This window comes from Garra rufa, chromosome 21 (genome assembly GCF_049309525.1).
Source record: "Garra rufa chromosome 21, GarRuf1.0, whole genome shotgun sequence".
Lineage (NCBI taxonomy): Eukaryota > Metazoa > Chordata > Actinopteri > Cypriniformes > Cyprinidae > Garra > Garra rufa.
The window spans coordinates 2,354,746-2,369,157 of record NC_133381.1 but is presented as its reverse complement, the minus strand read 5'-3'; the positions used below and the strand labels follow the sequence as shown (position 1 = coordinate 2,369,157).

General features: G+C 28.8%; 1 protein-coding gene across 1 annotated transcript in view; it reads right to left on the bottom strand.

The window, feature by feature from the left end:
* Nucleotides 1–2,269: 2,269 nt before the first annotated feature.
* bmf1 (BCL2 modifying factor 1) overlaps nucleotides 2,270–14,412 on the bottom strand; it is a 23,299-nt gene continuing 11,156 nt past the window's right edge. The window contains exon 3 of the mRNA XM_073827205.1: nucleotides 2,270–2,377. Coding sequence (XP_073683306.1) covers nucleotides 2,270–2,377 — 108 coding nt within the window. The remainder of the gene's footprint in view (nucleotides 2,378–14,412) is intronic.

The following is a 14,412-nucleotide window of genomic DNA, read 5'->3' as shown; positions in this document are numbered from 1 at the left end:
TTATAGGCACAGAAACGTTATGATATATGTCAAAACTGATTGGTATCTATTGGCCATTTTAACTTTTGTGGATTTAAAGAAACAGTTCATCCAAAAATGACAATCCTGTCTTCGTTTACTCACTCTCGTGTCAAATATGCATGGGTTTTTTCTATTGTTGAACACGAAAGAACACATTTTGAAGGATCCAACAGCTATTTAGTAGCCATTGAGTTTCATAGTATTTTTATTTATTTTTTTTTTTTTTATTAAGATGTAGGAAAATTGATAGAATAATATTTGGATGAGATATGATCTGAGGGTGCAAAAAAAAAAAAAACTAAAAATTGAGAAAATCATCTTTGAAAGTTCTTTGCAATGCACAATACTTCTCAAAAGTTAAGTTTTGATATATTTACGGAAGGAAATTTACAAAATATCTTCATGGAACATGATCTTTACTTAATATCCTAATGATTTTTGGCATAAAATAATATTTTACAGCTACAGCTAGAAATATGCTGTGCTACTTAAGACTGGTTTTGTGCTCAGAGGGTTGCAAATGATTTTGATGATTTTTTGTAACCAAACAGCTGACGGTAGCCATTGACTTCCATAGTATTTTTTTATCCATACAATGAAAGTCAATGGGTTCCATCACGGAACTGCTTGAAGGTGAGTAAATGATGACTGATTTTTTTCTTGCTTTGGTTGAACACAAAAAAAGATACTTGGTAACCAAACTACAGACGGTACCCATTGACTTTCTAACGTTGTTTCTCTCCATACTGTGAAAGTCAGTAGGTTCTATTATGGAAGAACTTGGTTAAGGTGAAAAACATCTTCTGTTAAAAACAAATGTGACCCACAAAACCAATCATATGGGTCAATTTTTTAAAATCGAGATGTATATATAATCTGAAAGCTGAATAAATATGCTTTCCATTTGTTATGATATGACAATATTTGGCTGAGATATGATCTGAGGGTGCAAAAATATCCAAATATTGAGAAATCGCCATTGAAGTTGCATATTACTAATCAAAAATTAAGTTTTGATACATTTATGGTAGGAAATTTACAAAATATCTTCATGGAACATGATCTTTACTTAATATCCTAATGATTTTTGGCATTTTTTTGGCCCATACAATGTATTTTTGGCTATTTCTACAAATATACCGTGCTACTTAAGATTGGTTTTGTAATCCAGGGTCACAAATGAAGATATTTAAAAAAAAATTTGGTAACCAAACAGCCATATAGCCATTGACTTCCATAGTATTTTTATCCATACAATGGAAGTCAAAGGGGTTCACTTAAATGTTGAAAGATTTATTTATTTATTTTTTTACAAAATTTTTTTGTCCCCATTGACTTCCATTTTCAAATTTTTCCCATACAATGTAAGTCAATCATGGAACAAATTGGTGAGTGTGAGTAAATGACGCTAGAATTTTCATTTTTAGGTGAACTGTCCCTTTAAGTACCTGAGTGAGACTTGAAGTCAACATTTTTGCGACTCTTATTCTAATGTTTTCCCGAAAAATTTCCCGAAATCATACGCAGATGATAAGATCCTTATTTAACGATTTTGAAGCAAACAACAGCCAATCCAGTAATATTTCACGCTGTTGCATCAAATCAAAAGAAATATAAAGATAACTCAATAACAGCAGTACATCAACTTATTGTTGACTTCATTAAACCCTCTTCAAAGACGTCAAGATCTTCCTCGTCTGCTCTTCTGACAAGCAATGTAACCCAAAAACAGGAAGAACATTTAAAAAATCCAACAATTACGTAATTAAAAAATAAAAACATCAAGAAAACTGGACGAAATGAGGTGCAAAAAGCTTTTGTTCTGAGAGAAACGGCCTCTTTGGAGATTTGTCAAGTTGCTGGACGTCTTGGGAGATTTCTGAAGGAAAATCCCGTCCACCGTCCTCCGTAATGCTCCGTTTGTGGGTGGCGTGGGACAGTAAGGCGTTCCCAAGAATCGTGGAGGTCATTCGGATAAACACGTATGGAAGTGCAAAAGGAAATTAAACAGCATCCTGTACAAAATACCTCATGTTTATGAAAATATTCCTGTTAGAATCTCAAGAACATCATGGCATCTTCATGGGGGGAGAAATACGTTAAAAGCGTCCCCGTCCTGCGGAGACGTCTTCATTTCAGTCTGTTTGTCCCCCTCAAAACCCGTGTTAGATTTCAGACAGTGCCGTTAAACGTCCCGCTCCGGCGTGAGGACTGGGACACGGATGGCAGTTTGTGTTCGAGAGGCGTTTCACCTGCGGTTTGCCCTCGCCTCGACCTCTCCGCCGAACAACAGCGTGTAGAACGCCACCGCCACACGCCACCACAGCGGATCCCGGTTCCTTTGGTTTCTATGATGCTGCAACATAAAAACACAAGACAGCATTACAGCTATAACACTTACGGGGGAAATGAGATTTAGGGGCATGTTGGAATTAAGTTTGAGATTAAAATAATGTCATAAATGCAAAATAATCTTAATGCCTTTTTTCTTGTTTTCTTTGTATTTGGGGTAAAATATGAGCCTGTGATTCATCCGATATTTAAAATATATTTCAAATTATGTAAAAAAAACAAAAAAACAAAAAAACAAATGGGCAAAATATATTGCTAGCATGGATTTTAAAATATATTATATTATTATATGGCAATTTTTTTTTAAATATGCCAAATTATGCAATAAATGGCCCAAATATATTGCTATTATGGATTTTAAAATATATTATCATATGGCAAAAAATGTATATATATTTTTTTAAAATATATTTCAAAAATATTTATTGCTAACATGGATTTAAAAATATATTATATTATCATATGGCAAAAAAATTATATTTTTAAAAATATATATTTCAAATTACGCTAAAAATGGACAAAATATATTGCTAATATGGATTTTATAATATATTATATGGCAAAAAAATCTTATTTTTTAATATATTTTAAAAATATTTATTGCTAATTTGGATTTTAAAATATGTTATCATTTGGCAATAAATTTATATGTTTTTAAAAATATGTTTTAAATTATGGAAAAAATGGGCAAAATATTTTAAAATATATTATATTATCCTTTGGCAAAAAATGTCATATATTTTTAAAAATATATTAAAAAAATATTCATTGCTAACATGGATTTTAAAATATATTATCATACAGCAAAAATGTCATATATTTTAAAATATTTCAAATTATGCAAAATGGGCACAATATATTGCTAATATGGATTTTAAAATATATTATCATGTGTCAAAAAATTCATATCTTTTTAAAAATATATTTAAAATTATGCAAAAAACGGGCAAAATTGATTGCTAATATGGATTTTTAAATATATTATATTATCATATGGCAAAACTAAAAGTCATATACTTTTAACAAATATAATTCAAATTATGCGAAAAATTGGCAAAATATATTTCTAACATGGATTTTAAAATATATTATATTATCATACGGCATAAAAATTCATATATATATATATATATATATATATATATATATATATATATATATATATATATATACTATATATATATTTTTTAATATATTTAAAATTTTGCAAAAATGAACAAAATGTATATATATATATGTGTGTGTGACCCTGGACCACAAAACCAGTCATAAGGTTAAATTTTACAAAACTGAGATATATACATCATATGAAAGCTCAATAAATAAGCTTTCTATTGATGTATGGTTTGTTAGGATAGGACAATATTTGGCCGAGATACATCTAAAATCTGAAACCTAAGGGTCAAAGGAAATCAAAATACTTTAAATCACCTTTAAAGTTCTCCAAATTAAGTTCTTAATGCATATAACTAATCAAAAATTACATTTGGATAGGTTTACAGTAGGAATTTTACAAAAAATCTTCATGGAACATTATCTTTACTTAATTTCCTAATGATTTTTGACATAAAAAAAAAAATCTATAATTTTGACCCATACAATGTATTTTTGGCTACTGCTACCAATATACCCCAGCGACTTAAGACTGATTTTGTGGTCCAGGGTCACATATATATATATATATATATATATCAACATCTATTATTATTCATTTATTTTTTGTTATTTGTGTTTCTTCACATATTTTTGGGCTATTTTTAAAATGTATTTTTAGTCTAAACATATGCATATTGCCCAAAAATGTATATTAAAAATATATTTTCTAAAGCCATATTTAAAAATTTTACAACACACACATACATATACATATATATATATATTTTTTTTTTTTGCAGTATGACACAATCCACTGAAATAACATCTGTCATATCACATCTTATGAAACTGGTGTAATATTGTTGAGCATCTGAGCGTGTGGCTAGCGTGAGGATGCAGTGATGTAATAGCTGGGTAAACACAGTAAAATCCAGACAGCGGAACACGCCTTATATTTCCACAACAAACGCTGTCTGTTCCTGACGCATGGAGGCCACGCAATCCCTACCACAGCAGTCACCTTCACATACAGACACTGAGACAACAACTGATGCTCACACGCAACAATCACATCAAACACACACTGCAATGGCAATAATAAATAAGCTCTCCTGATTAAATATGCATATAGACAGGTTTAAATATTTTTTATATGCCTTTTAAGTGAAAAGATGAATGAATGAGAAGAATTAAACGCCAGAAATATTACTTATTGGCCCTGAAACTGTATTGTGCATTATTTTTATTATGTTTTTGTGCTTTTTTTGTCCATGAAATTGCAATTGTCGCAATTGTCACTACTATGCAAGTAAAAAAGCTAAATAATTATATTTTCGTGGTAAAAAGTATTATTTATATACTTATAAATATAGTTTCAGGTCCAATAAATAATACTTTTTGACATAAAAATAATATTATTTCGATTTTTTTTTTTTACTTGCATAGTACAGATAATAGATGGGCCACTCTCACGTCTATTGTTTACATATTTACTCTATAAAGCCCATCTTTATATGCCTTTTAAGTGAAAAGATGAATAAATGACAAGAATTAAATGCCAAAAATATTACTTATTGGCCCTGAAACTGTATTGTGTTATTTTCATGATTATTTTTTTTGTCCATGAAATTGCATTTTATTTTAAATAATAAAAAATGATGTAAAATGTAGTTTCATGGCCAATAAATAATACTTTTGACATGAAAATATAATTTAGCTTTTTTTTACTTGCATAGCAGTGACAATTACGATACTTAATCTGAAATTGCACCTTTCTCAAAAACGCAGTTTTTATATAAAATTCAATAAAATGCAAATTCAAAAGTATAATAAATTTAAAAAAATCTTTTAAAAGAAGCCGTCAGAGTTTGATGTCACACTTCGTCTCATGATGTCATCAGACTCACGTGATCATACATAATATGGGAGATGATAGATGTCCGACTCTCACGCTCTCCAGCCGCTCTTCCTGGCACAGCGGAGAATTGGATTTGGGAAGATTAAGCGGATAATACTAGCAACTGTCATTGAGGGAGGGAAGATAAGATAATTTGACTAAATAGGATTACGGTGCTCTCAAGGCAGGGTGGAGTCACACACACACACACACACACACACACACACACACACACACACACACACACACACACACACACACACACACACACACACACACACACACACACACACACACACACACACACACACACACACACACACACACACACACACACACACACACACACACACACACACACACACACAGAGAGCTATATTTTGGCTGACTCAGCTCTCTTGAGAGACGAGAGCCTGATAACACATCTGTATCTCTCACAGAGCCCAAGCCTTCGCCGTAACTCAGCTCTCTAAAGCTGTCAGACGCATTACAAAAAACACACCACTGACAACACGTACATGCACTTTCAGAGCCGTAAAACACACTTTAACATATACTAGTAGTCAAAACCGCTCCAGCACACGGTAATTAATTTGAGTTTTGTGAAGGAATACGTATTATAGTGTATATTATGCAAAAATATGTCTACATTTTATTATTGAAAACATTTCTAGTATATATTTAAGTTAATAAGTTATTTCAGGAAAAAAAACCCCCATAATATTCTTCTCAATTCTCAATTAATTTGCCTTTTTTTATATTTACAATATAAAACCCATTTATTTTTGGTCCTTTTTTGTCAATATATATTTTTTTAATAATAAAAAAAATGATGCAAAACATAGTTTCAGGTCCAATAAATAATACTTTTTGACATGAAAATATAATTATTTAGCTTTTTAAAAAATACAACTTCCGAGGACAATAAGTAATATTCTTCTCAATTCTCAATTAATTTACCTTTTTTATATTTATGATATAAAACCCATTTATTTTTTGTGTGGTTTTTTTTTTTGTCCATAATTTTTTTTTTAAATAATGAAAAATGATGCAAAATATAGTTTCAGGTCCAATAAATAATACTTTTTGACATGAAAATATAATTATTTAGCTTTTTAAAAAATAAAACTTCCGAGGACAATAAGTAATATTCTTCTCAATTTTCAATTAATTTGCCTTCTTTATATTTATAATATAAAACCCATTAATTTTTTGTCCTTTTTTGTCCATAGTTTTTTAAAATAATAAAAAATGATGCAAAATATAGTTTGAGGTCCAATAAATAATACTTTTTGACATGAAAATATAATTATTTAGCTTTTTAAAAAATAAAACTTCCGAGGACAATAAGTAATATTCTTCTCAATACTCAATTAATTTGCCTTTTTTTATATTTACAATATAAAACCCATTTATTTTTGGTCCTTTTTTGTCAATAATTTTTTTTTTTATAATAAAAAAATGATGCAAAATATAGTTTGAGGTCCAATAAATAATACTTTTTGACATGAAAATATAATTATTTAGCTTTTTAAAAAATAAAACTTCCGAGGACAATAAGTAATATTCTTCTCATTACTCAATTAATTTGCCTTTTTTTATATTTACAATAAAAAACCCATTTATTTTTGGTCCATTTTTGTCAATACATTTTTTTTTAATAATAAAAAAATGATGCAAAATATAGTTCCAGGTCCAATAAATAATACTTTTTGACATGAAAATATAATTATTTAGCTTTTTAAAAAATAAAACTTCTGAGGACAATAAGTAATATTCTTCTCAATACTCAATTAATTTGCCTTTTTTATATTTATAATATAAAACCCATTAATTTTTTGTCCTTTTTTGTCCATAGTTTTTTAAAATAATAAAAAATTATGCAAAATATAGTTTGAGGTCCAATAAATAATACTTTTTGACATGAAAATATAATTATTTAGCTTTTTAAAAAATAAAACTTCCAAGGACAATAAGTAATATTCTTCTCAATTCTCAATTAATTTGCCTTTTTTATATTTACAATATAAAACCCATTAATTTTTTGTCCTTTTTTGTCCATAGTTTTTTAAAATAATAAAAAATTATGCAAAATATAGTTTGAGGTCCAATAAATAATACTTTTTGACATGAAAATATAATTATTTAGCTTTTAAAAAAATAAAACTTCCGAGGACAATAAGAAATATTCTTCTCAATTCTCAATTAATTTGCCTTTTTTATATTTATAATATAAAACCCATTAATTTTTTGTCCTTTTTTGTCCATAGTTTTTTTTAAATAATAAAAAATTATGCAAAATATAGTTTGAGGTCCAATAAATAATACTTTTTGACATGAAAATATAATTATTTAGCTTTTAAAAAAATAAAACTTCCGAGACCAATAAGTAATATTCTTCTCAATTCTCAATTAATTTGCCTTTTTTATATTTATAATATAAAACCCATTAATTTTTTGTCCTTTTTTGTCCATAGTTTTTTTTAAATAATAAAAAATTATGCAAAATATAGTTTGAGGTCCAATAAATAATACTTTTTGACATGAAAATATAATTATTTAGCTTTTTAAAAAATAAAACTTCCGAGGACAATAAGTAATATTCTTCTCAATTCTCAATTAATTTGCCTTTTTTATATTTATAATATAAAACCCATTAATTTTTTGTCCTTTTTTGTCCATAGTTTTTTTTAAATAATAAAAAATTATGCAAAATATAGTTTGAGGTCCAATAAATAATACTTTTTGACATGAAAATATAATTATTTAGCTTTTTAAAAAATAAAACTTCCGAGGACAATAAGTAATATTCTTCTCAATTCTCAATTAATTTGCCTTTTTTATATTTACAATATAAAGCCAATTTATTTTTAAAAGCTGATAATAAGTTAAACGTCAGTGAAACAACCTTTTCAGTTATTTATTTATTTTTTGGAAATTGTAATTAATTTTTATAATTTAATTTAATTTATTTTTAATGTAATTAATTATTTTTTTTTTTAAAGAAATTAATGCTTTTATTCACTAAGGATGTGTTCAATTGATAAAAAGTGATTGAGATTTTATTTTTGATAATTTTTTTAAATATATAAAACATTTTATTTTTGGAAAATGAATGTAATACATTTCTAAATTACTTATATTTTCATTAAAAATAAATTACTTAAATTATTATTATTATATCTATTTTAAAATTATATATTTTTTTGTTTATTCATATATTTTTAAATTATATACAATTATTATTTTATTTATTATATTATTTATTTTCATTTCCAAATTATATATATCGTAATGTTTTGAAAAGAATATATATATATATATATATTCTTTAAAATTAATTTATATTATTTTGCAATTTTTTTGGAATCGGTGTCCAAAAATATTACTTAAAATATCCAAAAATCCAAAAATAATACTTACTGAAAATGCAATACAGTAGGTGTGTCATGAAATAAATTTTCATGCCAACTTCTGACAGTAAGTGCATTGGTATAGAAAGCAATTTCAACCCAGAAACTGCTATTAATTTCTACAAATTACAAAGAAATGACAAGTAACGTACTGAATTTAATGTGAAATTTTGAAGTAGAAATTCCGAAATAGTATTTTCTCAAAAAACTTACATTTTCACAGGTTGCTGAGATGTTTCTAGAATAAAGTCAGGTGTATGAAGATCTCTTTTAATGTAGTTGAGATAGCAGTCGCTGTCAGCTGCAGATTGCAGTGCGTTGCATAAGCCCGAGACGCGTCTCGCTGTGCCCTCGTAGACCAATTTACAATCGCGCCGAGGTCAGAAAACACATTTATTCTCATTTTAAAAAGCTCAGCTCAAGGATATTTACACAAAGAAGAATAACAACATCTTGACCTTAAAGTAATAAGGAAAAAACAGCAGTGCTTACAGCAGGCTTTATGACGAACCATTAGCACTCAATAAACATCACTTATCTAATCATATTTGGTTTTCTAGGGCAAGCGTCACCATGAATAATAATGGCAAAAAACATTCAGAATTATCACGATTCATGATTTTATCATGATTTTTTGTTGGTTTTGCTATTTTGCAAGTTGTCTGAGCATTACAGACATTTCCCTATTTTAAAACCAAAGCCTTACAAGGTAACAAAATATAAAAATAAAAAGAATGGCAGATATTTAGGCCAAAGTAGGTGAAAATAAAAATCTTTCATTGTCATTATTTTATCTTTGTTAGTAAAAAATAAGAACAAACATAGGCTACATGTTACAAATACACATAATATACAAATAAAACAAACTTTAATGACTCTACGCAATGTAACATGATTTCATTACATTAATTCTTTCATTTTAAATTATTAAATGATTAATTTAAAGCATTCTATAGATACATTTATCATGTCTGTGAGGCTGATATTCGCTGAGTTTCGGATCATTTTTGTAAAGCGCTCCTCCTCAAGACAGAGATGGTAGAAAGTGCATGTTTGTTTTCTTTAGCTATTTTACAAAAGCACAACGTTTTGTTGATATTGTGAGTGCACACACAAAAATAATAGTCCTTTTGCAGTTCCGAACGATGTATTACTTTTAACTTAATGAGCAAAAATGATGGCGTATTTTAGGTTTACACTGTTATTAAGAAAAAAATTATTAATTTATTAAAAATTAATTGGTCGTTACTTTAAAAAAACAAAACAAATGTTCTATATTAGATTAATAAAGAAATGAAACAAAATCTAGCCACTTTGCTATAAAAAATCAAAAACTAATGGTATGAAATAAAACACAAGACAATGACAGACATTTCCGGATGAGCTATTCTTTTAATGTTAATAAAACAACAAAACCCAAAGGGAAAAATCACCCAATGCGCTTGACTGAAGGACTTTAATACAGTTGCTTTAATAAGAGTCAGTGTACAATTGATGTATAGTGTTTCACTTTTTATATTTGTTAATTCAAGTTCTTGAATGCTACTGAAAAATACACCCACTGTACCTGAAAAATAAAGCATTGTTTGTTTTAATGTGTATGCTTGTTCTTATTTTTAATAACAAAGCTAAAATAATGACAGATTTTTATCTTCACTCAATTTGTCCTAAACGTCTGCCATACCTTTGTTTTTTTTAGTTAAAAAAAAAAAAAAAAAGGGAAATTAGTTTGGCTGTATTGCTTAGACAACTTGCAGAATAAAATAAAATCAACAAGACAAAGAATCGTGATAAAATCGTGAGATTTCAGAAAAAAAAAATCCACGATCAAAAATCGTCATATCTCACTGATCTGAAACATTGGGAATCAAAGCACCAACTACTAAAGAACACTTTCTGCCAAAAACATTCACTAATGAAGCAAAGAACCAGTGAAGAACCAGCAGAACACGATTCGCACAAAGAGCAGTGTTGTGAGTGTGAACGTGTGGACGTTTGCGTGCGTGTGGCTTACTCTCGCTGCTAACTCTCAGAAATGAGTCAGAGGCTAAATTTAGGCTGAGATAACAAATGGAGTTTAAGCAGACGCTCTCTCAAACACACACACCCTTACAAACACACACGCTGGCGTTTACGGCGTCGTCACTGCAGTGAGTTTATCAGCTCTGCGTGCAGCCGGACAATCAGCTGCTGAAATCCCCAGACTCACTGCTTATCAGGTGACAGCGGCTCCAAACTCAACTCACAGTCTCCGGTAATGAAGTATAAGAGTTATAAACACAGCCGGAGGACTCTAAGACAGCTAAGAGGGGTTGTGAGTAATATGCACATATCAGTGCATGTCCAATAATATGATGAAGTCTTGCTTTCACCACAAAACCAGTCATAAGGGTAAATTTTTCAAGGTTTAAATAAGAATTTTTTTAAGCTTTCCATTGATGTCTGGTTTGTTAGAATAGGATAATATTTGGCCGAGATGCAACTATTGGAAAATCGGGAATCAAAATATTGAGAAAATCACTTTTAAAGTCCAAATGAAGTTCTTAGCAATGCATATTACTAATCAAAAATTAAGTTTTGATATATATCAAAGTCAAACAACAACAACAACAAAAAATTCTTCGACTTTCAATGTCTGGAACAGACCTTTTAAAATTCCATGATATTCCTGAAATTCCATGACCCGTGGGAACTCAATAATTATACAATAATTATTTTTTATTACATAAAATAAATTAACGAAAAAAATAATCGTATAGAACTGTATATAATAATGTATTATTCAAGTCAATTTTAATTAAATTTTATTTTATTTATTTATAATATTTAATGTTTTATATTTGTGTATACAATTTTTTTTCTTAAATGTATCATACATTATTTTTAAATGACAAAATTATTTGTAAAATGAATAAAAACTTTTTTTTTTGGAATTATTAAATAAATAATAATTAAATTATATATGTTTTCATTAAAAATTAATTTATATTATTATTAATTTATATTATTATTATATTTCTTTTAAAATGATATATATTTTTTAAGAATTTATATATTTTTAAAATTATATACAATTATTATTTTATATTATTTCAGAAAAAGTAAAGAAAAATAATTTTTGGAAAATAAATACAATTTATTTCTAAATTATATATATTTAATATTTTTTAATTACATTCTTTGAAACATATACACACACACACACACACACACACACACACACACACACACACACACACACACACACACACACACACACACACACACACACACACACACACACACACACACACACACACACACACACACACACACACACACACACACACACACACACACACACATATATGTTGGGTTTACATGTTTTATGGGGACATTCCATAGGCGTAATGGTTTTTATACTGTACAAACCGTACTTTCTATGGCCCTACACCTACCCTACACCTAAACCTAGCCCTCACAGGAGATTGTGCACACTTTTACTTCCTCAAAAAAACTCATTGTGCATGATTTATAAGCCTGTTTCCTCATGGGGACCTAAGAAATGTCCCCACAAGGTCAAAATCTACTGGTATTCCTATCCTTGTGGGGACATTTGGTCCCCATAACGTGATGAATACCAGGTACACACACACACACACACACACGTTTTGAAATTGAGATTTCAAAAAGAATGAATAAGCTTTCCATTCATAGAACAATATTTGACCGAGATAAAACAATTTAAAAATCTGTAACCTTTTTTTTTTGTTGAGAAAATCACCTTTAAAGTTGTCCAAATAAACTTCTTAGCAAAGCATATTACTAATCAAAAATTAAGTTTTGACATATTTACAATAGTACATTTACAAAATATCTTCATATTTACTTAATATCCTGAATAAATAAAAAATGAAAAAAAGTAAATGATTTTTGCCATATAAGAAAAATCGATCATTTTGACCCATACACTGTATTGTTGGCTATTGCTAAAGATACACCGCTGCTACTTAAGACTTGTTTTGTGGTCACATATGGCTGTTTGTACATAAGCAGCCACTTGAGGAACTGAGGTTTTGACAGTGTTTGGCACACACATCCATCATAACCAACCATTTGCCCCCAACAAAATGAAAAGCCACTAATGAAGTTGGACAATAAAGAGCGTGTCGCTTTCCTGTTGCAGGAACAGCAGCGGCTCTCTGGAGGATTTCAGTAGGTATTGTTCGAGGCGCTGCTGCCTTTCTGCGAGGTTGAGTGAGCGACGGACGAGTGTCTCACAGGAAACGTCTCTTATCAAAACACATCCCCTTTACTCAGGAGCCGGCAAACGCAGCATTTCTGGTAAACACATGCGTATCTGTGCAGCGCTGCAGAAATACACACCTCCGTGAGACTCTATCACACTGATGTGTTTTTATCTTCGTGACAATGAAGAGGAAACGAGGTTTAACACACACACACACACACACACACACACACACACACACACACACACACACACACACACACACACACACACACACACACACACACACACACACACACACACACACACACACACACACTAGGGCTTGAAATTTCTCGGAAAGCACAATGGTTTCATTGAAATATGTGTATGCACAAATTAACGTGTGAAATCTGCTTCAAACCACTGCAAAATTTGTGGAAAAGTGGTCTGTTCTGAATTAGGACAGAGATCTGCACTGATCAAGCACTGTTTACAAGACAAAACAGCTGAGAGACAACAGGAGATGGACTTTTCCACTGGAGGAAGCATTATAATGGATTATGGACTTGAATTATAGTTAAAAAAATGTATTTTTTGTTTGATCTTTTGTCTTCTCAAGATGTTAACTAATGGACTGGAGTGGTTTTGTGGATTATTGTGATGTTTTTTTCAGCTGTTTGGACTCTCATTCTGACGGCACCCATTCACATCCATTGGTGAGCGAGTGATGGAATGATAATTACTCCAAATCTGAGGAAGAAACAAACTCATCCTAATCTTGGATGGTCTGAGGGTGAGCACATTTTCAGCCATTTTTAATTTTTGGGTGAACTATTCCTTTAATTTAATAAAAAAGTGATTTTTAACTCATTCTGATGGCACCCATTCACTGCAGAGGATCCATTGGTGAAAGTGAATCAATGTCAAATGAAATTTGATTTCCAATAACACTCATTACTTACATTTGATTAGTCACATATGAATTTTAAAAAATTAAAAAAAGGACTTTATTAATTTAGTAAAAAGTATACATTTTCAAAATTGTTAAAATATTGTTACATTTTTAAATTAGTTTTAATTTCTTATTATTTTCCTGAATCCTAAACATTTCAGTTTATTCCCAAGTTTATTATTCAGATTTTTATATATATATATATATATGCATTTTATTTTTATTTTATTTTATTTAAATTACTATTTAAATTATTTAAAATTATATATGTTTTAATTTATTATATACATAATTGTATTATATATAATATAATTAAAATTTTTATAATATATATAAAATATTTTTTAATTATATACCATTATTCATTTTGAACATTAATTTTTATATAACTTTTTTATATATAATAAATAATTATTTTTTTTAAAGGTAATATATATTTATATTTTACAATTATATATGTATCGTATACATA